The sequence below is a fragment of the Papio anubis genome, chromosome 17 (assembly GCF_008728515.1).
Source record: "Papio anubis isolate 15944 chromosome 17, Panubis1.0, whole genome shotgun sequence".
NCBI classification, from domain to species: domain Eukaryota; kingdom Metazoa; phylum Chordata; class Mammalia; order Primates; family Cercopithecidae; genus Papio; species Papio anubis.
The window spans coordinates 28027049-28054990 of NC_044992.1; the positions used below are offsets into that span (position 1 = coordinate 28027049).

General features: G+C 39.7%; 1 protein-coding gene across 5 annotated transcripts; it reads right to left on the bottom strand.

Moving 5' to 3' along the window:
- Positions 1-947: 947 nt before the first annotated feature.
- Positions 948-27573, bottom strand: SLFN11 (schlafen family member 11). 5 transcript variants are annotated; one of them, XM_021928933.1, is made up of 7 exons: positions 27451-27573; positions 21132-21289; positions 20531-20647; positions 16337-17406; positions 13834-13962; positions 3981-4704; positions 3012-3783 (listed from the first exon to the last, which is right to left on the bottom strand). In XM_021928933.1, the coding sequence occupies exons 4-7, from the start codon at positions 17385-17387 to the stop codon at positions 3012-3014; spliced, it is 2676 nt and encodes an 891-aa protein (XP_021784625.1). In that variant the 5' UTR covers positions 17388-17406; positions 20531-20647; positions 21132-21289; positions 27451-27573. The 5 variants fall into 5 exon arrangements, with proteins under 5 accessions (XP_009188384.2, XP_021784625.1, XP_021784626.1 ...); XM_021928934.2 differs by having other exon boundaries at positions 27343-27566; XM_009190120.2 differs by lacking the exon at positions 20531-20647 and having other exon boundaries at positions 948-3783.
- Between the last annotated feature and the right edge of the window lie 369 nt (positions 27574-27942).

Sequence of the window (27942 nt, forward strand, 5' to 3'; positions counted from 1 at the left end):
CATGCACCTGCAATTCCAGCTTCTCAGCTAGTTGGGGTGAGAGGATCACTGGAGTCCAAGAGTTAAAGGCTGCAGTGAGCTGTGATCACCCAACTGTACTCCCGCCTCTGTGAGAGAGCAAGACCTTGTCAAAATAAAATAAAATAAAATAAGCCGGGCGCGGTGGCTCAAGCCTGTAATCCCAGCACTTTGGGAGGCCGAGACGGGCGGATCACAAGGTCAGGAGATCGAGACCATCCTGGCTAACCCGGTGAAACCCCGTCTCTACTAAAAAATACAAAAAAACTAGCCAGGCGAGGTGGCGGGCGCCTGTAGTCCCAGCTACTCTGGAGGCTGAGGCAGGAGAATGGCGTGAACCCGGGAGGCAGAGCTTGCAGTGAGCTGAGATCCGGCCACTGCACTCCAGCCTGGGCGACAGAGCGAGACTCCGTCTCAAAAAAAAATAAAATAAAATAAAATAAAATAAAGAGGAAACTAAATGAAGGGGACACAGGAACTTTCTGTACTATCTTTGTAACTTTTTCTGTAATTCTACAACTACTCTAAAATAAAAAGTTAATTTAAAATATAAAAACACTTTGTTTCATTTTATAATGGCTGGGTAGGTTTTCAGATCTTTAATGAAGTACGTCCCAGATGTCTAGAGGCAGAGTCCAGAGACGGGCAGGCACCCAGTTGAGCCTGGTGCACTGGCTCACGCCTATAATCCCAGCAATTTGGGAGGCTGAGGCAGGAGGATCACTTGAGCCCAGGAGTTTGAGGCTATAGTGAGCTATGATTGCACTACTGCATTCCAAACTGGGCAACATAGTGAGATCTTGTCTCTCAAAAAAAAATTGAAAGTTAATGTTGCTTAATCTTTTACTGGCTCGTTTTGGCTCTCGCATGGGGTCACTGGCCTCTGTCTTCTCCTTTTCCCCCATTTAATCAATTATTTTACAAGACCATTTTTTTTCCAGTTTAATGAGACACAAACTCTCAACTTTTTATTTAAAACAGAAATGCAGTAGATCTGTAAGCTAAATCTTTTGCCATTCATATGGAAACAAATATCAGTAATCCTCTTTGGTCTAAACAAAAATTCATAATTATTTATACATTTAAAAATATATATTGTTTCAAATATTGTTAGTGGGGCAATAAATCATAAAGAGATACAACCAGTCAAAATTAGACTTTTAAAGAATTACTCTCAAAGACATTACAACAACTCCAAAGTCCAGGGATCTTATAAGACTAATTTATTAGGAACAACATTTACAAAGATAGCTTTTTAATGCTGAGTTGTACCTGATTTAATGCAGTCAGAAAGAAAGAAGAAGCATTTTTCTTCTTATTTTGCTGATCTGTCAGATTTTACTTAAGTTAGGAGAGCCTACAATTTCAAGGCTAGATAACTGGAATTCCATGAGTTAACACAGAAAGACAGGAGAAAGGCAGGGAAGTTCAAAACTCACAATCTGGGGGGAAATCAGCAGAGTAAGATTATTAATAAGTGAAATGTTGGACATAAGATTTCTTAATTTCCATTAGTTACACAAATATTTTATTGTTAGTATTTAGATTAGTGTTTTAGAATGTTTTGTAGAGACTGAAAAGCAAATAAATAATTGCATTAGCATTGTTAAGTATCAGTGTTTTCTGTTTGACAAATAATCATACAGCTGTGTTCTCGGGCTGCAATAACAAAACACCAGAGACTGAGCAGCTGAAACAACAGAAATTTGTTACTCACAGTCTGGAGGCTGGAAGTCCAAGACAGAGGTGCCAGCAGCAAGAGTTTCATTGTGAGGGTTCTCCTCTTGGCTTGTAGGTGGCTGCCATCTCTCTGTGTGCTCCCATGCCCTCTTGTTTGCATGCACAAGGAGGGAGGGAATAAGCTCTCTGGGGTCTCCTCCTATAAGGACACCAACCTTAGCAGATCACAGCCCCACCATCACTTCATGTAACCTTCGTTACTTTTTTAACAGCCCCAGCTCCACACTATAGGTTGGGGCTTCAACATGGGAATTTGGGGATGAAGGGTGGGATGCAAACATTCAGTCCATAACAATGGCCCACCAAACCATGAAAGTAAATGGAAAAAAAAAATCATAGTTCAAGAATGACATAAAACTTCACTAGGTGTGTTACAGAGCAATGCATAGAACTAAACTGAGAAGTTAAAAACATAAGCTCATTGGTTTTTAAAGACAATCTTTCCCAAGTTCGGTTCACCTTAGGGCTGATACACACCTTCAGAACCAGATTTTGGTCTCTAATATTATCTTCCACTGAAAGCCAGGGCAAACAGGTTTCTGTTCATTTCATTTTGGCCTATAATTTCTCTTTAAAGTGACCATTAATGTTCACTATCACAATTAAGGCTTCGTCTGCGCCATTCTGAGAACAAGCTCTGGAGATCACAATTTTAAAGGATTAAATATTCACAACGGTATTCTTTGTTCTGACAAAATTATTAATCTGACAGTGACTGAATTATCTTCGGACTCTCCCAAGCACTAAATGGATACAGCAAAGATGAATGTGAAGAATTCAGGAACAATTGCTTCTGCTATGGCCTGTAAGCTCCTAACAGACCAGGTTTCTGCAGAAAACAATTCTGGATAAATTTTTAAAAACAACAAACTACATGAAGGGACTTAAAAAAAGAAGCCCAGCCTTGGAAGAAAGAAAGGCCACACACTGAGTTTCTTATTTTTATGGCTTTTACCCAAAGTGCAAGACACAGATCTGCGTCGTGCAAGGCAGCTAAAGTTCCTTTAGAAAGCCACCATCTTTCTGGCTGAAAGAGTCAGGGGTCAGAACGGGGGCCAACCACCGCTGCTGAAAAGAGTTGGGTGAGGAACCCTGAAAGGAAGGCCAGAAATGGGGCAGCTCCAAACTCTTTGTGTCAGCTCTGTCCAAATCTCTGACTTGTAAACTAAAAAGAAAGGTTTCTACCATCAGCAGACTGTCACCCATAGACATTTACAGAGCATTTTGGTTTGGAGTTCTTCCTAATGGCCACCCTACGGAAAAATATATAGGTGTTGTTTTGCCCTGGAAGCCAGACAGATCAGAATATTGGGTAAGATAGCTGGGTCAGCTGTCCTTGGACGGATCCCAAACACTATGTTCCTTTCCAGGCCTGAGAATCGCCGGACACTGTCCAAAACAATGTGATCACCCAACATGTCACATGCATCTCTGAGCTGCACAACCCTTTTCTTCCTCATTGCTTTCAAGAGCTCATACTTATAGCGTTCCACTTCTTTTGTAGTGCTGACAAGCACAGCAACATCCTTTGGAGAATAGCCCCTTTCAAAGAAGAACCTGCAGGTGTCTGCCACAAAGGTCACTATTTGCTCCACAGTCAAGCGTTTCTTAATTTGTAAGGTTCCCTGAACACCCTGGGACCATTCAGCTTCAAGAAGTATCTCAAGGGAACCAGGGGGGATGTTAAATGAAGGATTATTTCTAATTACTTGCATTTCTTTTTGTAAGTACTTGGCTATTGGATCTGCATTGCGAACTATTCTGGTGAGCTCTTCTCTTGGATACTGGTCTGAGAGAAGGGGGAGGCCACTGCAATCCAAGTGGCTGGTCTGAAAGTAGTCCAGAAAGATCCAGAGAATTCCTGGGCCATCCTTTGCTCTCCGAGTGATGGTTTTTGCCTTCCCATACCAGTCCCCATCCTCAGAACGGAAATTCTGAGCTTCGTCAATGACGATGTGTTGAATGTGTTCAAACTTTTCTTTTATGAAAGTTTTCCGGGTCTCTGCTTGGCAGATATTTTTATCACTGTAAAAATTAAAAGAACACACTCAAGTTTTATCCAAAAAAAGCAAGGGGAGAAAATGAATGTATCATGTTCCTCTGAGCACAGTATGTTATCACAGATTATTTTACCACTCAATTCTCAAGAAGGAAGGTGACTTAGCAGAAAAAATTAAACCCAGATTAAATAATACTTAGAGACATAAGATCCAACTGCTTACCTGATAAAGTTCCTCAGAGGCTGGTTTTCGCAAACATAGAGAATTCTCTCTGCCTCACAGTGAAACACATTCCTGATCTTCTCCATGATCTTCATGGCCATGATGGTCTTCCCTGAGCCAGGTAAGCCGTGGACAAACAATTCTCTGTTCTTGCGGAGGTTTTTGGAGAATATCTCATACTGCTGGGCTGTGAGCAGATTTAAAACCTCACAGCCAAGCTGGTCACTCAAGAGAGACCTGAAGCCGCGCAAGACAATCACGAGGGACTGCAGCAGGCCTTCCATGTGCCGGGTGCCTGCAAGTCTATAGGACGCGGGGTAATCCATCAGAGACACTGCAGCCTCCAAGGCCTCTGCGCTGCTCTCAGGACTCAGGCAGAGGACCTTGGCCCTGACACACACCTTCCCGGTGTAGCCCCCCACGTTCACCAGGTTCTGCTTCAAAGTAAAGGCGGTGCGAGTGCAGTAGTCCTGGCCCTCTGCATCCTGCTCCCTGAGAACGGTGTAGAGAATGGGGGTGCTGTTCCGTGCTATCAGCAGAGCATCACAGATGACTCCTGGCTTCTCCTGCAAGTTCAGGTCCACAGCCCAGCTTCTAGAGAGGATCACAATTCCCTGGGAGAAAGGTTGCACTTGCTTGTTTACTAACTCCTGTAGTCCTTCGTGCTCTGAGGTCAGGTCCCTCCAGAGGGACTCTGGAGTATATCGCAAATGTCCTGGTGGGACTGTATGTGAAAAGAATGATAAATTAAGGGAAGAGAAATAACCCTATTGATTATGATGACTAATTATGATTAACTAATTGATTAACTGGATTATTACTTATGGAAGTTTCAAATATTATTTTATAAATATTATTATAATTATAAAGGAAAAGAACGCTTGGAATACCTGGTATACTTCATCTAAATCCATGTGTTTTTTAAAACTTACAACCTTGGGAAATTCCTTAACCTAAGACTTTGCTGTCTCATCTGTAAAACAGAACTAAGAATAGCACATTTCCTATGAGGAGGAATAAATGAAATAACATAAAATGTTTGGTTCATTGTAGCTGCTTGAGAAATGTTGGTTCTCTTCCTCCCCTTTCTACTTTCGAAGTACCTGAATCTCAAAATGCCCCATTGCTGGGAGTAGCAGGAGCCCCTCCCCCGGCCCCAGGAAGAAGGTATTCATTAACTCCATATTTGCAGGGGAGAGGGAGTCATATTAAAGCCTTTACTGGCAGCGAATTTCCTGCAGTCCTGGACTGGAAGATCCTTAAAGCTATCTCTCCTGGAGCAGAATTCTTGCATCACTTAAAGATCAACGTATGGCTCCCCACTATCACAAAAGTCTTCCCTTTGTCACACACAAACAAGAAATAATTCTGTGACATGAGAATATACTTGCATTGGAGGATTATGAACTTATTTCAATGATCATGGGTTCCAAAGTGGGGGGGAAGATAACTGTTGTCCTGTTGTGGTAGTGTTAGAGTACAAACCCAAATCAAAATTTGCAGTGGTAATTTCAAATGAAATTACCCAGATTTTATTGGTGATTGTTTATTGTTCATTGTTGCTGGTGCTTTCTCTTTCGTACCAGGTGCTCATACAACTTGATTATGCCTGCAACCTGGATGACAGTGAGTAGGAGATGGCATCTATCATGAGACACATCCAGATTTTAGAGATGTTAAAATATAGGGGGAAACACACATCTTAGAATGGATAAAATAGGATAACTGAGCATATGTTTAAAATGAAGCTTTGGAAACCAAAGAAATGTAAAATAAGGAAATACACCATTTGTTGATTGCACCAGGGAATTTGCACGTATCTCTCTGATCCTCACAAATTTTCCAAGGAAGATATATTTATTCCCATCTTCATATGAGTAGATAAGGACTCAAAGAGGTCAAGTGAGAGCTGGGTGCAGCTACTCAGGAGGCTGAGGTAGGAGGATTGCTTGAGCCAGGGAATTTAAGGCTGCAGTGAGCTATGACTATACCACTGCACTCCATCCTGGGCGACAGAGCAAGATAGTGTCTCAAAAAATAAAAAATAAAAAAAATCAAGTGACTTGCCCAACATCACACCACTAGGAAATGACAGGGCCAGAGTCTGAACCCAAGTCTCTTGGATATCAGATCCTCTACTGTTTTTGCCCTGCCTGGCAAGTCACAGACTACTCCTGCCTGATAAATGGTAAAAGTCACTAAAACACTTGATGTTTATTTACCTCATTATTGCATAGGTCTTCTTTTTCTTTAATTGTATAATGGAACATGCTTCTGAAGGAAATTATGGGAAGATCAGAAGTGTCTCTTTCATTTCTTTGATATTCCACATAACAGTAATGATAGGGACCAGACTAGATGTTCAATTAATGCCACCATTCCAGGTTCACCAGAGTAGTCATCACTCTCCATGTGATTTGAGGACTCTGTGCCTTTGCACAGGTGTGCTCTGAAACTCTGATGTCTTCTTCCACCTTGATCACTTGATAAACTCCTCATCCTCCCCAGAACTCCCATATTCATCCTTCTGTCCTTGGAGCTCCCACCTCGTATCCATTCTGGGAACTAATTTCAACCATGGATCTAGGGAATCTTTAGAAACAGCAGTTAAGGGTCCAGAGCAGTTGTTCTCAAACCATAAGAAATCAATCAGGTGAGGGAGCCTAAAGGTTTAGGATACCAAGAGGAAGAACACTGGGGCTGGCTGATTCCGATCTGCTACACCAGGCCCTGAATATCTTTAGTGCCAGTAACCCCATTACAGACAAAATTTCTATTTGAGACAATCATTGCATTTCTTCCAAGAGAAGCACTGACAGCATTGAATCCGAACCTAATTTATTGTCAATCAATGCTAATAATTAATGTGCTAAGAACATCTTTATTCTTTTTTTAATTTTTTTATTATACTTTAAGTTCTAGGGTATATTTGCACAACGTGCAGGTTTGTTACATATGTATACGTGTGCCATGTTGGTGTGCTGTACCCATTAACTCGTCATTTACATTAGGTATATCTCCTAATGCTATCCCTCCCACTTGTCCCCTCCCCACAATAGGCCCCGGTGTGTGATGTTCCCCTTCCTGTGTCCAAGTGATCTCATTGTTCAATTCCCACCTATGAGTGAGAACATGTAGTGTTTGGTTTTCTGTTCTTGCAATAGTTTGCTGAGAATGATGGTTTCCAGCTGCAACCATGTCCCTACAAAGGACACAAACTCATCCTTTTTTATGACTGCATAGTATTCCATGGTGTATATGTGCCACATTTTCTTAATTCAGTCTGTCACTGATGGACATTTGGGTTGATTCCAAGTCTTTGCTATTGTGAATAGTGCTGCAATAAACATACGTGTGCATGTGTCTTTATAGCAGCATGATTTATAATCTTTTGGGTATATACCCAGTAATGGGATGGCTGGGTCATATGGTATTTCTAGTTCTAGATCCTTGAGGAATCGCCACACTGTTTTCCACAATGGTCGAACTAGTTAACAGTCCCACCAACAGTGTAAAAGTGTTCCTATTTCTCCACATCCTCTCCAGCACCTGTTGTTTCCTGATTTTTTAATGAGTGCCATTCTAACTGGTGTGAGACGGTATCTCATTGTGGTTTTGATTTGCATTTCTCTGATGGCGAGTGATGAAGAGCATTTTTTCATGTGTCTGTTGGCTGTATGAATGTCTTCTTTTGAGAAGTGTCTGCTCATATATTTTGCCCACTTTTTGATGGGGTTATTTGCTTTTTCTTGTAAATTTGTTTGAGTTCTTTGTAGGTTCTGGATATTAGCCCTTTGTCAGATGAGTAGATTGCAAAAATTTTCTCCCATTCTGTAGGCTGCCTGTTCACTTTGATGGTAGTTTCTTTTGCTGTGCAGAAGCTCTTTAGTTTAATTAGATCCCACTTGTCAATTTTGGCTTTTGTTGCCGCTGCTTTTGGTGTTTTAGACGTGAAGTCCTTGCCCATGCCTATGTCCTGAATGGTATTACCTAGGTTTTCTTCTAGGGTTTTTATGGTTTTAGGTCTAACATTTAAGTCTCCAATCCATCTTGAATTAATTTTCATATAAGGAGTAAGGAAAGGATCCAGTTTCCACTTTCTACTTATGGCTAGCCAATTTTCTCAGCACCACTTATTAAATAGGGAATCCTTTCCCCATTTCTTCTTGTTTTTGTCAGGTTTGTCAAAGATCAGATGGCTGTAGATGTGTGGTATTATTTCTGAGGGCTCTGTTCTGTTCCATTGGTCTATATCTCTGTTTTGGTACCAGTACCATGCTGTTTTGGTAACAGTACGATGTTGTTTTGGTTACTGTAGCCTCATAGTATAGTTTGAAGTCAGTTAGCGTGATGCCTCCAGCTTTGTTCTTTTGGCTTAGGATTGTCTTGGCAATGCAGGTTCTTTTTTGGTTCCATATGAACTTTAAAGCAGTTTTTTCCACTTCTGTGAAGAAAGTCATTGGTAGCTTAATGGGGATGGCATTGAATCTATAAATTACCTTGGGCAGTATGGCCATTTTCACAATATTGATTCTTCCTATCCATGAGCGTAGTATGTTCTTCCATTTGTTTGTGTCCTTTTTTATTTCACTGAGCAGTGGTTTGTAGTTCTCCTTGAAGAGGTCCTTTACATCCCTTGTAAGTTGGATTCCTAGGTATTTTATTCTCTTTGAGGCTATTGTGAATGGGAGTTCATTCATTATTTGGCTTTCTGTTTGTCTGTTACTGGTGTACAAGAATGCTTGTGATTTTTGCACATTAATTTTGTATCCTGAGACTTTGCTGAAGTTGCTTATCAGCTTAAGGAGATTTTGGGCTGAGACAATGGGGTTTTCTAAATATACAATCATGTCATCTGCGAACAGGGACAATTTGACTTCTTCTTTTCCTAACTGAGTATCCTTGATTTCTTTCTCTTGCCTGATTGCCCTAGTCAGAACTTCCAACACTATGTTGAATAGGAGTGGTGAGAGAGGGCATCCCTGTCTTGTGCCAGTTTTCAAAGGGAATGCTTGCAGTTTTTGCCCATTCAGTATGATATTGGCTGTGGGTTTGTCATAAATAGCTCTTATTATTTTGAGATACGTTTCATCAATACCGAATTTATTGAGCGTTTTTAGCATGAAGGGGTGTTGAATTTTATCAAAGGCCTTTTCTGCATCTATTGAGATAATCACGTGGTTTTTGTCTTTGGTTCTGTTTATAGGCTGGATTATGTTTATTGATTTGCGTACGTTGAACCAGCCTTGCATCCCAGGGATGAAGCCTACTTGATCATGGTGGATAAGCTTTTTGATGTGCTGCTGGATTCGGTTTGCCAGTATTTTATTGAGGATTTTTGCATCGATGTTCATCAGGGATATTGGTCTAAAATTCTCTTTTTTTGTTTTGTCTCTGCCAGGCTTTGGTATCAGGATGATGTTGGCCTCATAAAATGAGTTAGGGAGGATTCCCTCTTTTTCTATTGATTGGAATAGTTTCAGAAGGAATGGTACCAGCTCCTCCTTGTACCTCTGGTAGAATTCGGCTGTGAATCCGTCTGGTCCTGGACTTTTTTTGGTTGGTAGGCTATTAATTGTTGCCTTAATTTCAGAGCCTACTATTGGTCTATTCAGGGATTCAACTTCTTCCTGGTTTAGTCTTGGGAGAGTGTAAGGAAATTATCCATTTCTTCTAGGTTTTCTAGTTTATTTGCATAGAGATATTTATAGTATTCTCTGATGGTAGTTTGTATTTCTGTGGGGTCAGTGGTGATATCCCCTTTATGATTTTTCATTGTGTCTATTTGATCTCTCTTTTCTTCTTTATTAGTCTTGCTAGTGGCCTATCAATTTTGTTGATCTTTTCAAAAAACCAGAACATCTTTATTCTTAATATCTGGAACCTAATTGTAAAACTATAAACATAATTTGTTTACCACTATTAATGTTCAAAATCTAATAACAATAACAATGTTCCAAAAGTGAAAAATGTCATTTTAAAAAAAACTTTAGTTAATATATTCCTCTACCAAATACCCAAACACTCCTACTCCCATTTTCTTAATTTCCTGCCTTCCCAATCTCACCCTTCTCCCTTATCACAGATACTTTTAAGTTTCTTGCCTACTCTTCCAAAATTGCTTTATGCAAATACAAACAAATATTCTGCCCTTTCTTTCCCAACAGGTAGCAAACCACTCAGCAACTACTTTTCTTCACTTAGCAATGTATTGTGGAGATCTTTCCGTATCAATGCACAATTTCTTATTCTTTTCTTACAGCTATTAACACAGATATGGATGTACCATATCTTGCTTGACCAGTCCCTATTGATGGGCCCTTTAGTTTTCCCCCCAATCTTTTGCTATTATGTTAACACTACAGCGAGTAACCTTGTATGTCTGGTATGTATGCAAGCATACGTAGCATACACACACACACACACACACACACACACATATAATAAAATCCTAAAAGTTAAACACATTTGTGATTCCAATATATTAATATATTGCCAAATTGTCCTCCAATGGAGTTGTACGAATATGGACTCCCACTAGCAACGTACAAGAAGGTGTGTTTCCCCACAATCTAGCAAATAAGAGATAATGTCAGGTTTTTCATTTTTTAACAATCTAGTAGATGGAAATAATATCTCCTTTTAATTTACATGTCTCTTATTTTGATTAATATTTAGCATCTTTTCAAATGTTTCAGAGCTGTATGAATTTTATTTTCTCTGGACTACCTTTGTTGATTTTTCTGTTTGTGTGTGTGTGTGTGTGTGTGTGTGTGTCTGTGTGTGTGTGTGTGTCCTTATCAACTTCTGGAAGCTCTTTATATATTAGAGACACTGGCCCTTTGGTTGTGATATGGGTTGCAAATATTTTTTCTACTTGGTCATGGTCACTTGACTTTGTTCTTAGTGGCTTTAGTCATGCACAATAGTTATTTGTATGCAGTGATATATATCAGTCTTTTATGGTTCACAGATTTTGAATCTTGATATTTTTAAGTCTAATGCAAAAATTACAAAGATGTTTGCCTATGTTTTCTTCTAGAACTTTTCTGGCTTTTTGTTTTAAATTCTTGATCCATTTGGAGTTTATATTAGTATATGAAGTAAAGTATGAATTCATCTTTTAAAAAGTTAATTGCCACCAAGCTACCCTATATATTTATGAACATTTCTGTTTTTCTCTACTTATTTGCAAGGCCAGTTTCATGATAAACTAAATTTTAATTTATGTTTCTGTGTATTTCCAGATCCTACATTCCATAACTTTGGTCTAATTACATGCCAATACAACTCTTTTTATTATTTATATATATATACTAATTACATGCCAATACAACTCTTTTTATTATTTATATATATACACTATATATTTAAATATATATAAATAATATATATTATACATAAATAAGTATATAACATATAAATATGAAATAATAAAATTAAAATGTATACTTATTTATATAATATATAAATATATAATATATTTTATATATCTATATATTATAGTTATATAATTATATATTATATGTATTTATATATCTATAAATAATATATGTTATCTATAGATAGCCTCTCTTGTTTTTCAGGTTTTAATTTTCCACCTGTTCTTGCTCATTTAGTTTTTATGTTTAGATTTAAATAATCTCTTTTAAAATTGATATATAAAATAATTTCAGAATTGACAACTTTGTGATGATGATTCTTCCTTCAAAGTACATAACATTCCCTGATTCACTTATTCTTCTGTGTCCTTCAATATTAATTTAACTTTTGCTTTAGATAGGTTTATTGCAGATATTTTACCTTTTTGTTGTTATTGAAAATTGGGTGTTTTCTTTCATTATACGTTATATTAAAGATACTGAATTCTGCATATTAATTTTTATAGTTGTTTCTTATAATACTAATATAAGTTCTTATATTCATTCTGAATTCTTTTACTCTTTACAGTAGCTTTTCATTTGATTCTCATGAATTCTCCAGATATATAGTCCTATCTTCTTCCATTTTAATCCCTCTAATTTCTTTCTCTTATCTAACTGTGTTGGCCAATTAATATTACATTGTACTTGTAATATGCAAGTGGCTGTTTTGTTCCTGAATTTAATAAAATGCCTATAATCTCTCCCAATTAACATGATGTTCTTGGTGGACATATATACATATATATGTAAATATAAATATAATGTTAAAGCACTATTTATAGGTTACTGTTTTATTGAGGACCTTTAAAAAAAAACATGTATTGAGCTTTACAAATACCTTTTTGATGTATTAGAAGACAAATATATAATTTATCTGCATAGATACATAGAAATGATGAATTACATTAACTCTCCAAATGCTGATACATCTTTGTATTTCTGGAATTCTGTCTTTGCATCCTCATTAATAAATAAGATTAGTCTGAGTTTTCCTTTTTCTTTTTTTTCTATCTTTAACAAATTTTATAATTACTATTTCTCACACTTAAAAAATAGCTTAGGGTTGGGCACAGTAACTCAGGCCTATAGTCTTAGCTTCTCAAGAGACTGAGGTTAGAGGATCACTTGAGCTCAGGAGTTTAAGGTTGCAGTGAGCTATGATCACACCACTGCACTCCAACCTGGGTGACAGAGCAAGACCCTGTCTCAAAAAACAATGACTTGGGAATTTTTGTTATTTTTCTATGAATCTAGAACAATGCAAATAGTGTAAAATATGCCTATTCTTCAAAAGTTTGGTAGAAGTTTTAGAAAATTGATTTTTTTAAATACCAGAATAATAGGCTGCTCCTCTATGGGCATATAGCCTATTATTTTGTCTTAGTTATAATTTATTCCATGGTAATAAGCTCTACTAAAATGAATCTATTGAGCTTAAAAAATGATTAGCAGCGCTTAATAGGTTTACTCTTAGATTTTATATTGTTTATTGTGGACAGTTTCTAAAATATAAATTTGATATGTAAACGAATGCAAGGACCTTGGATAAGGGAAAAAATGAAATTGTAGTGAGGCAGTCATTATCTATTAATTTAATGATCCTTGACAGATATTTACACATATATAGGACATTTATGTATCAATTACAGTGCCAGATAAGCCACTGACTTACTGCACAGATTTAAGCAAGTGGTTTTCCCTCTCTGGGATTCTACAAAGAAGACAGCAATGGATTCCTAAACAAAGCCTATCATGGCAGCAAGGGATAAGAGTAGAGAAAAGGCGTTGACCTTGGTCCTGAATTATTGTGTTTGTGCTGCTACATGATTGTCCTAAACCCAAAACATGGGAAGAAATGCATAATCCATCTCCATTTTAAATGTTTTGTTTTCCATCTTGACCTAGATTTATATTCTTTTCTCATATTTACAACCACCACTCCTCTGGAAAATCTGGCAAGGGTAGGCAGATTTTTGGCTGCTCTCTGGTGCAGTGTATGACTAGTTTGACTAGATAAAAGGTTTCCAATCTAGATTAGCATAAAATCATGAGAGTAGTTTGATAAAAGTGCATATTGCAAGCCACTCTTCCCAGGTATTCCAACTTGTTATGAGTGGAGTAGGAACTCAGATATGTGTCCTTTTAAAAATGACCAGAAACACTGATGATCAGCCAGAGTTGGGAACTACAAGAACAAATAATCTTCAAGGGAAATAATGTTCCTGGATTCTATGTGTGGTACTGCCTTAGCCAGTGGGGTCAGTGAGGGTTCATTTCTAACCCACTTATCACCAAGAGGATTGTAACATCATCACATCCTATCTATGGGTTTGCAGAGCACTTTCAGGATTTTACAAAACAAAACAGTTTAATCTCCCTTTATCCTGACATAGAAACTGGCTGGTGTTGAGAAGACAAACCATAATTACCTGAAAATAAAAGTTGCTGGAGTTCCTTTTTATGTTGAAGGCCTTTCTTGGAGTACACCGGTCTGCTAAGGGGAGGCCCACTAGATAGACTCAGCTGACATTCAAAATCTTCAGACAACTGTAGCAGATCTTAAGAAAGAAAATTCACATTATTCTGACATGTTAAACTCTTCATACTGAAAGAGGCCTTATCAGTAGGTGGAATGTCTGACTTTCTAAATAGTGTGACTTGAGAGATAATATCAAAATAACTCTCCACTCACTCTGTCTAGATAAGTGCCTTTATTGCATATCAAGGTTGCCAAAACCCACCCTGAAAAGCCATTATTTGGAAGTTTAAATGTATTTCTCCATTCAGTGTAATTCTTTGTTCTCTGTATCTGGACAGCATTCTGTTTGCACACCTCTTATGATACCTAGCACATTCTTTTAGTACTGCTGTCTGTGCATGTATCTTATTTTACATCCCCTCTCCAACCGTCACCACCTCTCCTGAACCCAACTCTCATCCCTGTTAAACAGCATCTCATCACTGATTTGCAATTACCATTACTCACACTTAACAAATAGCTCAGAGCTTGGGCACAGTAGCTTATACCTGTAGTCTCAGCTACTCAAGAGACTGAAGTGAGAGCACCACTTGAGCCCAGGAGTTCAAGGTTGCAGTGGACTATGATCGTGCCACTGCACTCCAGCCTGGGTGACATTCTGACACCTATGCTTATTCCTGATGTTAAAATGAGACACTGTGTGAAATCAAAGGACGTTATAGAGTGCATTAACTTTTTCATGTGCTTTGGAGATTGGAATCAGCTTTATAACATCTCCTTTCCAAGTACATATCCACTTTACTCAGAAGACTGTGTCCCAATTTTTATGTTCTCTCTGTATTTCTGCAGGCTTAGGGTGTTCTCAGGTGTTCCAGAGACACTGAGATAGCCCACCAGCCCGCCAAATTATAGCATGATGGGGTATATACAGAAATATGTTTGGGAAGCAGTAGTGATGCAAGGCAAGAAATACTTCAAACTGTTAGGAGCAGAGGGGTAGAGCAGATTATAGCTGCTGGCATAGAGCATAATGGGTACATGGTGATGAGTGGAAGAAAAGGCAAAATATCAACAGGATAAACAGAGACACAGAACAATATGAAAGGGTGCTGAGGACAAACCTTGAATACACCTCTATCCCCATGACCCTCATCACCCTGAAATACTTTCTGTTCTTTTGGTTTTGAGACAGGGTCTCACTCTCACCCACGCTGGGGTGCATTGGTGTAATCATGGCTCACTGCAGCCTCAAACTCTGGGGCTCAAGTGATCCTCCTACCTCGGCCTCCCAAAGTGCTGGAATTATAAGCGTCAGTCACCACGCTTGGCCCTGAGCTGCTTTCAAATTTTTCTGAGCTGCAAAATCAACAATGTCCTCAAGGATCAAGAGATAAACTACGTCTTAATTTAGGCAGTGTACTATTATGAGGTGATAGCAAACTTCAATCCAAAGGGCTTTTTTTTTTTTTAGACAGTCTCCCTCCATCACCTAGAGTGCAGTGCAGTGACACAATCTCGGCTCACTGCAACCTCCTCCTGCCAGGTTCAAGCAATTCTCCTGCTTCAGCCTCCCAAGTAGCTGGGACCACAGGCACGCACCACCACATTTGACTAATTTTTCTATTTTCAGTAGAGACAGGGTTTCGCCATGTTGGTCTTGAACTGCTCAGGTGATCCACCCACCTCGGCCTTCCAAAATGCTGGGATTAGAGGTGTGAGCCACTGAGCCCAGCCCAAAGGACTTTTAATACTTCAAACAAGCAACCCCAGAAAGCAGTACTATGCTGGTGATGGTTTAATAAACAGATCTAGTTGAGAAGAGATCCCTCGTTCATAGCCAACTGCCAGTTTCGGTGTTATAAATCTTCCCACCACAGACAATTTCAAGCTCCTAATGGATTATCACTAAATACAGAGTTGGAAAGCAATGCACAGTAGCACTCCATTTTATAGTATTACCACCACAAAGATACAATAGATGTAAATAATCTCTCAAGCAAAGATAATAGTAAAATGTAGCAAATAATTAGGAAGTGGTGAGTTTAAATTTATTACATTTGTTTCTGATACAATTTATTTAGGTGCAAGTATATATAACCTAATTTTTAGTAATAAATATGTTTAACAACTACCTCAAAAATTCCTGAAAATTTAATAATTGATTCTAAAGCCAGTAAGAGCCATTCCAGTACACCACTGCAAGGGTGGCCATTCTCAAATAATTTTCTGTTCAGTTACGAATGTAGAAAATCACCACTTACAGACACGTGAGTTAGGTTTCTAATCACCCAACAAAATTTTCTCATGTATGAAAAGTAGGATACTTGGGGATTCAAAATAAAGTGCTTAGTGGATGTAAGATATTCAAAGTCATAGGCAGCAAAGGAAAATTTAATATGGGAGGTCCCAAGGATGTAGAAAGGACAGGAAGGGAGGAGCTTTCTCCCTCTTACCTGGATCTGTGTCTGTCATCATGCCTACCCATTTCTCAGTTGTCAGGCTGCAGACATACTTGTCCTCCACTATCCATGAATTGGGAGCTTCAGAGAACACTGCACAGCAAAATGGCTCTACTCTGATCATACAAGCATAACCATATAGCTCTCCCCTAGCTAACACATTCACAATTTTGAGTGTGAAGGTTATCTGGCACTGGGCTTGGCAAAAATGAACACAAGGTAGTTTGTGTATTGTTTTCACTATTTTCCTTCTCAAAGAGTCAGGGTCAACATTTTCTTTTGCACATCCCAGAACTTTCTTACTCTTATCATCTACTCCAATAAAAAGATAGCCTCCATCAGTGTTTGCAAATGCAGAGACGTATTCTGGAATTATCTTTTTTACGTATTCTTGGATGTGTTTTGTAGAGAACCGTTTAAACTCTACTGATTGAGACTCAGGAAAAGGCAGGATTTCACCATATTCGAGATAGTCTTTTTGGAAAATTGGGTCAGCAGGATCCGAATGAGGGAGCTCTTGGTGTATACCCTTGTGAACTTTGTGAAAAGGTCCTTCTTCCAAGATTTTTGCATCATTTTTCTTTTTCTTCAGGAAACAGAATGCCTCTCTTGAGTTCATGAGAAGTTCAGATGTCCCAGATCTACGGTGTAATGAAGAACGGAGGCTGCAAAGGCGGGGCTTGACAGAGCCATCTTCAGGTAAAAGGCCACTGCTCCAAGATTTAACAAAAATGTAAAAACGCCTTCCTTGTTGCTTGGTCTCAAAGAAAGCCTGCAAATCTGAAGACTGAATAAGCTCTCTCAAAGACTTTTCTAAATCCAGCCCCATGTCCACGAGATGCTCATCCTTCTTGGCCATCCGAATCACTCCTCCTCCTGAGTTTAATAAAGCACACGCAGCCCGTAAAACTCTCTCCTTCTCTTGGTCTCTCTGAATTTTCTGCAGCTTGTTTCTGTTTTCTTCTCCAAGGGTCACTTCTCCTACATTGATGACCAGGTCTGGGTAAGATGGTTCCACCACCAGGGAGCACTGATTTGCCTCCATGTTGAACTCACAGCTGAAACTATTAGAAGACATGAATTGTTACATGCATGCAATTCATTTATTAATATATTATTTTCTGTCTAATATGTGCTGAGAGAAGGCAATAAACTAGCAAGCAAGACAGGAGCAATCCCTTCTCTTTAGGAGGAGAATGGTTGGCAAGGAAGGGTGCTAATGAAATTGGCATTTAACATCATGTATTATATGAGTTATGAGAAGAAAAATACACTAAAGGGGTATCTAAACGAATCTGGAGACAATGGTTCAACAAGACTTCCAAGGCAAAGGTGACATTTAATCAAGACCTGAAGGATGCCTTTGAATTGGCCGGGTGAAGTTATCAGCATTGAAGAATGGAAGCGGTGGATCACATGAAGGGCATGTGTACAACGGAATGAGACTATCTCAGTTCAGATTGTTGATGTTCCAGTGAACATTGACTTTAGGGGATGAGTAAAAGAAGACAGCATAGAAAAGGAGACTGTAGAAAGGACTGACTGTGAAAAACCAGAGGTAGGAGAAAAACCAAGGGCATATGGTATTAAGGAAGCCCAAAACAAAATCACCTGCGCAGAGGTCTCAGATCTATGATATAATGAAAAACGGAGGCTGCAAAGGTGGGGCGTGACACAGCCAAGGTGTCTAATACTGCTGACAGGTACAGCTAGGTGATGACTCGAACATGTTATTAGGTTTAGTAAAATTAAGATTATTGGTGACTTTGAAAAATGCTATTCAGACACCTGGGCAGTGGGCACCAGGAGGCAATAAATCACAGGCTAAGGTCTTAGAGACTAGAGTTAATGGAGATGGCTTGAATTCCACTTGTCATTAAATGTATTATAACATTAACCTAGATATTTAATCTTTCTAACTCTGTTTTCTTACCTATAAAACATGGTGCATCCACGTTAATATGCCTGTTATTATGAGGATTAATTGAGAATAATTCTCAAAAAGGATTTAACACTATGCTTTGGTTCACAGGTGTTTAGTAAAGGAATCTGTATTAACTGTCCATTTCACAATGAGTCAAAGAATGAATGGGAGGTTAGGAAATAGTATCACCACATATATACAACTTGTTCACTATATGAAGCTATAAAGGAGAGAGGTAAAAAGAAATGTAGCTGGAGGAAAAGAAGAAGCTAAAGAATTTTATTAAGATGGGAAAGGTCTAAACATATTTAGATGGGAAGAAGCTAGTAGGGAAGTGAAAATTTAAAGAGATAGAAGGAAGTTAGCATGATTGAAACAGTGAAGGCCCTGAAAAGAGAGGTAAGGAAGGAAGGTGATCCAGAATGCAGAAGAAGGTCAGGAGGAGGAGAAACGGAGATAATTGGCGTGGGCGAAGGTAGGCGTATCGCTTTGGTGGGAGGAAGCTGAAAGAGTCCCCTTCTGATAGCTTCACTTTTCTCTTTGAGGTAGAAAATAAAGTCACCCCCTGAGACAGAGGCACTTGGTATAAAAACAGGACAAAAACATTTTGTGTGTGTGAGATGAGGTCTCGCTCTGTCATACAGGCTGGAGTGCAGTCACAGCTCACTGCAGCCTCAAACTCTGGGGCTCAAGCAATCCTCTCACCTCAGCCTCCCGAGTAGCTGGGACTACAGGCGCACAGCAACTATACCCAGCTAATTCTTAAAAAAAAAATTTTTTTTGTAGAGATGGAGGTCTCCCCATGTTGCCCAGGCGGGTCTCAAACTCCAGCTCAAGCAATCCCCCTGCCCTGGCCTCCCAAAGTGCTAGGGATTATAGGCATGAGCCACAATGCCCAGCTGACAAAATCATTTTAATAACAGAACAGAGACAGTTTGAAACAGACATTATAAAGAACAAGATAGATATTTCACATGGGAAACAAACAACTTACAATGAAAGATTAATACAGCAGACAAAATAAGTAAATCATATCTTCAAGTATAAATATAGATAAACTCACAAAGCATGATGATAAATTTTAAAAGCAGGTTTGCAGAAGATAACACACAATAGAATAGCATTTAGATTAAAATATTTTAAAAACCATAATAAATATGTTTATGTTTCGTAAAAGGAGAAAAACATTGTGAAAATGCACCTTTTTTTTTTTTTTTTACAGAGGTTACAAATAAGTATGGAAAAGAATGAGATTAGAGAATTAAGGAACCTTTAGCTGTACATACAATGCTATAAGTTCAGAAGAAAAAGCACCTGTACTAAATACATCTCAGAGGTGAGTGGGACATAAATTTTTGTTGTTTTCTTCTCTTTGCATTTCTGGAATTCTGAGTTATTACAACATTTTTAAAAAAGTCATCCTCCTTCGAATTAAAAGGGTAGTCGGGGGAAGGCTAGGATTTTATCACGGAAGTAACTGAAATCTGGACTACACATTCTAAGACAAATAGGTCAGGGAGTGAGGGTGGCAGGGATCTCATTGATAGGAACAAAGTAAAAAGGTGAATGGATTGTAGGTCTCAATAAGGGAAATAAAAAAGAAGGAGAGTGAACTTTGAAATAAAAATTACGAATAATCAAGATTAAGAATTGTTCAAAAAGATCAATATAATCAACAAATAACTGATATCATTATTTGAAAATTATTATTTAAAATGAAATTGTAAAAAACCAGTACAATCAACAAATACTTCACATCATTATTTGAAAATTATTTTTTAATAAATATTTTAAATATAATCAACAAATACCTTGCATCATTATTGGAAAATTATTAAAATAAAATAAAACTTAAAGCAATCAGTATATTCATAACCTATTTTGAAGTCATCAAGGATATATACAATATGTAGAAGCAGACTATCACAGCCTTATTTTCCCTTCCTACAAAAATCCATCCTATACTAAAGGCTTGAAATTACAAGTCTGAGTGGGTGCTAGTAACTCTGAACAGATAAGGTGGATGTTGACGCAGGTGACAGAAGGAATGAGATGACTGAGGTATGAAGACATTTAGAAGAAATTTGTTAGATAAAAGTGAAGGCTGGGCCAGGTTCGGTGGCTCACGCCTATAATCCCAGCACTTTGGGAGGCTGAGGCAGGCAGATCACTTGAGCCTAGGAGTTTGAGACCAGTCTGGGCATCATGGTGAAATCCCGTCTCCTCAAAAAATACAAAAATTAGCCAGGTGTGGTGGTGCTCACCTGTGGTCCCAGCTACTCAGGAGGCTGAGGTGGTAGAATCACCTGAGCCCTCGAGATGAGATTGTGGTGAACCAAGATCGTGCCACTGTACTCCAGCCTGGGGGTCAAAGTAAGAATCTGTCTCAAAAAAAAAAAAAAAAAAAGAAGGCTGGCACATCCACATTCTGACCACCTTGCCTACTTTAGATCCTTGCCTACAAATTTATATTTCTCAAAATTCCATTCTGCATTCCAAGACCATTGAAACATTTTTATCAAGTTATTTGTAAAATATTCCTTTTGATATATAGGGATTTCATAGTTAAATACTTTCTCTGCCTTTAAACTTTATTGTCAAAGCCAATAGATGCTGATAGTTTTTCACTGGCAACTGTATTTAAACAGCAACCCCACCATCTGCTTAGATTCTTTTGCAAGCAAAAAAGGCTTAGGGAGCTCTATCCCTAGCTCTTTCCTTAGGATTAAAGGAATTATAATCAGCATCACTTGCACATTCTTTGTAAGGTAGAGATATTGTCCCATACAAATTTGAAATCCTAAATAAAATTAAACTAAGTTAATAAGAAATTCAGAATTCAGAAAAGAAACTCAGGACACTTACCAAAGCACTTCAGAAACAAAAGCACCTGATTCTAGTCGGTTTACAGGATAACTTTCTCAAACTTTTCAGTGTAGCCAGTGTTCCCACCAACACAGTGAATTAGCGCCAAATGCTCTCTTTCCACCAAAAGCAGTCCTGAAGGCTCTGTATACAGAAACCTACATAGACAGAGGTAGCAGAGTTCAAGGATTAAGACTCAGATTTCCTAGGTTCAAATCCCAGTTCCACCATTTATTAGCTGTACGGTTTCCATTTATTAGTTGTACGGTTTCCATTTATTAGCTGTATGGTTTCCATTTATTAGCTGTCCCCATTTCTCCCCATGCCCCAGGATCTAGTCCTGCAGGACCCCTGATGGAACAGTGAGTCTGACATGAACACGCAGGGACAACCACCCCCAAACAGGGGGCTGAGTGGGTAGCATCTGTGCATTTCTCCCCTGCCAGGAAGGCTTACCTAATTTGCTCAGCAAACTCCCTAAAAGGTGACGAATTAGCCTGGGAAAACTTTGCAAGTCAAATTGTCTAGTAGTGCCCAATTTTCTGTATGCTTCTGGGTGGTTCTTATTTTTTTGTTTTACTTCCCTTTTCCTTCCATCCTCCCACCCATCTCCCCTAGATCACAGGGGATTGGCTAGCCTCAGATAGAAACCGAACAGAAAGGGAAATGGGAGGGCAGAACAAGGTTGTGTAATAGAAGGCTCCACCCACCATCCCCCTTCTCCTACAGTGACCACGTGGTGCAGAGAAATCTGTGTGCTTGGGAAGAGAGGGCACAGCGATTTTAAGACTTTGCATTGAACTCAGTGCTGCCCTGTTACAGTGGAAAGCAAAACCAGGCTGAATCCAGCTTATACCTGCCCATGAAGGCAGAATTTGGACCAGCCCTAGTGAGATAGAAATTGTCCATCCCAGCAATTGAAACCTGAGTTCCAGCAAGCCTCGCCACTGTAGCTGAAGTGCTATTGTGCTCTAAATAAACTTGAAAAGCATTCTAGGCCATAAGGACTGAAACTCCTAGGCAAGTCCTAGTGCTGAGCTGAGCTCAGAGCCAGTAAGCTTGAAGGGCACACAACCTACTGAGATACCAGCTGTGGCAACTAAGAGAGTGCTTGCACCACACCCCTGCCAACCCCAGATAGTGTAGCTCTCAGCTCCAAAAAGATCACTTCCTTCCACTTGAGGAGACAAGAGAGAAGACTAAATAGGACTTCTCTCTTGCATCTTGGATGTCAGCTCAGGCACAGTAGGATAGGACACTGGTCAGGGTCATGAGACACCCATTCCAGACCCTATCTCCTGTACACTTCTAGACACACTCTGAGCCAGAAGGGAAACTGCTGCCTTAAAGGGAAGGACCCAGTCCTGGCAGGATCTATCACCTGCTGACTAAAGAGCCCTTGGTCCCTGAGTAATCAGCAATGATACCCAGGTAATATGCCGTGGGTCTTGGGTGAGAATCTGCTGGCTTCAGGTGAGACTCAGCACAATCCCAGCTGTGGCACATACAGGCAGAGACGCCTTTGCTTTAGAAAAGCAGAGGGAAAAGTAAAGGGGACTTTGTCTTGCACTGTAGATACCAGCTTAGCCACAGGGGTAGAGCACCAAGTAGGCTCTTGGACAGCATTTCTGGACATGCCCTGGGTCAGAGGGTAGTCCACTGTCCTGAAGAGTGAGTCCCAGACCTGGTAGCATTCACCACAAGCTGACTAAAGAGCCCTTGGGCTTTAAGTGAATATCAGCAATAGCTAACAGTACTCCCTGTGGACCCATGGTCATGATGGTCACAGGGTGATCTCCTCTGCCTGTGGAAAAAGGAGGGAAGAGTGGGAAGGACTGTGTCTCACGATTTGAGGGTCATCTCAGCCACAGTAGAATGGAACACCAGGTAGATTTCTAAGGTTTTTCTTACTCCAGTCCCTGGCTCCTGGATAGCATCTATGAACCCACCTAGGTCCTGAGGGAACTTGCCACTCTGAAGAAAAGAACACAGCTTGGCTGGCTTCACCACCTGTTTATTGTTTGAAAAGATAAACAAAATTGACAAACCTTTGCCCAGGTTACCTGAGAAAAAAAGGTGAATACCCAAATAAATGAAATCAGAGATGAAAAAGGAGACAATACAACTGATACTGCAGAAATTCAAAGGATCATTAGTGGCTACTATGAGCAACTGTATGCCAATAAATTGGAAAATCTAGGGAAAATAAATTCTTAGACACATACAACCTACCAAGATTGAACCATGAAGAAATCCAAAACCTGAACAAACCAATAAGAAGTAATGAGAATAAAACCATAATAAAAAGTCTCCCAGCAAAGTAAAGGCTGGGATCCAATGGCTTCACTGCTGAATTCTACCAAACATTTAAAGAAGAACTAATACCAACCTTATCAAACTATTCAAAAAATAGAGAAGGAGGGTAGACTTCCAAAGTCATTCTATGAGGCCAGTATTACTGATACCAAAACCAAAGACATATCAAAGAAAAAACACTACAGCAAAATACTAGCAAACTGAATTCAACAATACATTTAAAAGATCATTTATCATGACTAAGTGCTATTTATTCCAGGGATGCAAGGATGGTTCAACAAATGCAAATCAGTCAATGTGATACATCATATCAACAGAATGAAGGACAAAAGCCATATGATTTCAACTGATGCTGAAAAAGCACTTAATAGAACTCATTATCCCTTCATGGAAAATCTCTCAAAAAACTGGGTATAGAAGGAACATACCACAACATAATAAAATCCACATACGACAGACCTACAGCTAGTAGCATACTGAATGGGGAAACACTGAAAGCCTTTCTTCTAAGATCTGGAACACTATAAGGATCCTCACTTTCACCATTGTTATTCAACATAGAAATCCTAGCTAGAGCAATTAGACAAGAGAAAGAAATAAAGGGCATCTAAATTGGAAAGGAAGAAGTCAAATTATCCTTGTTTGCAGATGATACGATCTTACATTTGGAAAAAGCCTAAAGACTACACCAGACAACTATTAGAACTGATAAATTCAGTGAAGTTGCAGGATACAAAATCAACATACAAAAATCAATAGCATCTCTATATGCCAACAGTGAACAATCTGAAAAAGAAATAAAAAAAGTAATACCACTTACAATAGCCACAAATAAAATTAAATACCTAGGAATTAACCAAATAAATTAAAGATTTCTACAATAAAAACTGTAAAATCATGATGAAAGAAATTGAAGAGCCAAAATATGGAAAGGAAGTCCATGTTCATGGACTGGAAGAATCAATATTGTTAAAATATCCATACTTCTCAAAGCAATCTACAGATTCACTGCAATCTCTATTAAAATACCAATGACATTGTTCACAGAAACAGAAAAAAAATCCTAAAATTTATATAGAACCACACAAGACCTATAATAGCAAAAGCTATCCTAAGCAAAAAGAACAAAACTGGAGGAATCACATTACCTGACCTCAAATTATACTACAGAACTGTAGTAACCAAAATGGCATGATACTGACATAAAAACAGACACACAGACCAATGGAACAGAATAGAGAACCCAGACACAAATACACACACCTACAGTGAACTCATTTTTCACAAAGGTGCCAAGAACATACACTGGGGAAAAGACATTCTCTTCAATAAATGGCACTGGGAAAACTGGGCATCTATCTGCAGAAGAATGAAACTGGATTCCTAACTCTTGTCACATACAAAAATCAAATCAAAATGGGTTAAAGACTTAAATCTAAGACCTCACACTGTGAAACTACTACAAGTAAACATTGGGGAAGATCTCCAGGACATTGATCTGGGCAAAAATTCATTAAGCAATACCCCCATAAGCATAGGCAACCAAAACAAAAATGGACAAAAACGGACAAATGGGATCACATCAAGTTAAAAACCTTCTGCACAGCAAAGAACACAATCAACAAAGTGAAAAGACAACCCACAAAATGGGAGGAAATATTTGCAAACTACACATCCAACAAGGGAGTAATAACCAGAATAGAACAGGAGCTCCAACAACTCTATAGGAAAAAAATGCAATAATCCTGTTGAAAAATGGGCAAAAGATTTGAATAGACATTTCTCAAAAGAAGACAAATGTCAAACAGACACGTGAAAAGGTGCTCAACATCACTGATCATCAGAAAAATGCAAATCCAAACTACAATGAGGTATCATCTCATCCAAGTTAAAATGGTTTTTATCCAAAAGACAGGCGATAACAAATGTTGGCAAGGATGTGAAGAAAAGGGAACACTCATACAGTGTTGGTGGGAGTGTAAATGAGTACAACTATTATGGATAACAGTTTGGAGGTTCCTCAGAAAACTAAAAATAGAGTTACCACAAAATTCAGCAATTCTACTCATAAGTATTGACCCAAAAGAAAGGAAATCATGTATCCAAGAGACATCTGCACTCCTATGTTTCTTGCAGCACTGTTTACAATAGCTAAGATTTGGAAGCACCCTAAGCATCCAACACCAGATGAATGGATCAGGAAAATGATGTGCATATATATAGTGGAGTACTATTCAACCATAGAAAAGAATGAGATCCAATCATTTGCAACTACACGAATGGAACTGGAAATCATTAGGTTAAATGAAATAAGCCAGGCACAGAAAGACAAGCATCGCATGTTCTCACTTATTTGTGGCATCTAAAAATCAAAACAATTTTATTCTAAGAGCAGAAGGATGACTACCTGAGGAAGGGTGGTAGAAGGGAAGGGGTGAGGTGGGGAGCGTTAATGCCTACAAAAAAATTAGAAAGAATGGCCGGGCGCGGTGGCTCACGCCTGTAATCCCAGCACTTTGGGAGGCCAAGGCGGGCGGATCACGAGATCAGGAGATCGAGACCATCCTGGCTAACACGGTGAAACCCCGTCTCTAATAAAAGACACAAAAAAATTTGTCGGGCGTGGTGGTGGGCGCCTGTAGTCCCAGCTACTCGGGAGGCTGAGGCAGGAGAATGGCCTGAACCCGGGAGACGGAGCTTGCAGTGCGCCAAGATCGCACCACTGCACTCCAGCCTGGGCGACAGAGCTAGACTCTGTCTCGAAAAAAAAAAAAAATAGAAAGAATGAATAAGACCTACTATTTGATAGCACAACAGTTATTACAGTCAATAATAACTTGATCGTACGTTTTTAAATAACTTGAAGAGTGTAACTGCATCGTTTGCAACTCAAAGGATAAATGCTTGAAGGAATGGATACCCCATTCTCCATGGTGTGCTTATTTCACATTGCATGTCTGTATGAAAACATCTCATGTACCCCATAAATATATACATCCACTACGTACCTACAAAAATAAAATAAGATAAAAAACTAAAGAGCATAATTGGATTGCTGGTAACACAAAGGACAAATGCTTGAGGTGATGGATACCCCCATTTACCCTGAGGTGATTATTAAACATGACATGCCTGTATTAAAATATCTCATGTAACCCATAAACATATACATCTACTATGTACCCACAGAAATTAAAAATTAATTTAAAAAAAAAGAAAAGAAAGGAAAGTGGGCTGCGACAGACGTGCCCTCTTGGAAAACTAAAACATAGAGCTCTTTGTCCTTCTCGGGTAGCACGTGTATTCTACAGATCTTGTCCACAGGGAGACATTTTTCTCATTTCTCCCCTCTCTAGATTATAAACCTCCCCGCAGGGTAATGGCAATTCTAATTCTGCTGTAAGTTTCTATATTAAGGAACATAGCTTAGAGCGGTTGGTCGGTCACACGAAACCTGTAGAACTAGTTTCTCAAGTCTACAATACCAAGAACTCTGAAGCCTGAGACCTGCAGCCCTGGGAGCCACCAAGGTGCACTTGACCCTGTGACCTCCCAGGCTTCGGTTCCTGCTCCGCGCCCCCCAGAAACCGCTGCTCGCTGGCCAGGGGCTCTTCCAACTTCTAGCGGGAGCAGGTGCACAGGTCAGGCCCGCCCGGCCCCCAATGCCTTCCGCAGCCATTATCCACCCCCGCCCCGCCTCCCAGTCCTCCATAGCCCGCTTTTCAGGCACCTGCTGAGCAAACTAGCTGGGCCCCCAGGCAGGGGAGAAAAGCACAGATACCCCCACTCCACTCCACCCCCAGACCCTCCGCACCCCTCCAGCCCCTCCCCACACCCCCAACACCCCACACCCTGGCTGGAGTAAGGTGGGGCGGGTGCTGCTCTCTTCTCGAACCTGGCATTCGAGTTACAGCCCAATGCGGATTCAGCTGGACTAGACCCTGAAGCACGGGTAGAAACGGAACTCCGGAGTCCCAGGCTAGGGGCCGGGACCCTCTCTGACCTCTCAAGCTCCAGCGGGTCCGAAACCACCTTCGCGTTTCCCTGGAAGCGCCCAGGTCGGGTCCTTATATATTAGCGGGTTGGCGCCATCCTGTGCACGTCCCACGCAGAGGATGCACGCGCCAATGGGCGGGTCTACTAAGCCCGCGAACTCTTTGCAGTGTTTGATTTTCTGGAAGCTCCCAACTTCCTGGTTGTTGCCACGTGTCTTAGTTTCGGGAAATTTGGGGATTTTTTTCCTCCCTCTTCTTGCCACCCTTCCTCCGTCTCCTCGCTCCCTCCATCCAACCCTCCCTCCCTAACATCTGTCTATTCATCTATCTGGATTACACTAAAACAAAGAATGAACATTATGAAGAAAGAGAAGAGCTTCCCAGGCCCACGCAGCCGTCTGCTCCTGCGCTTCCAACGGGGTGGGCGGGTTCCTTCCTCGCACCCTCTTCTATCCCGGTGCCTGCGGTCCCACCTTCCAGGTACCCCTCGGAGAGTCCAC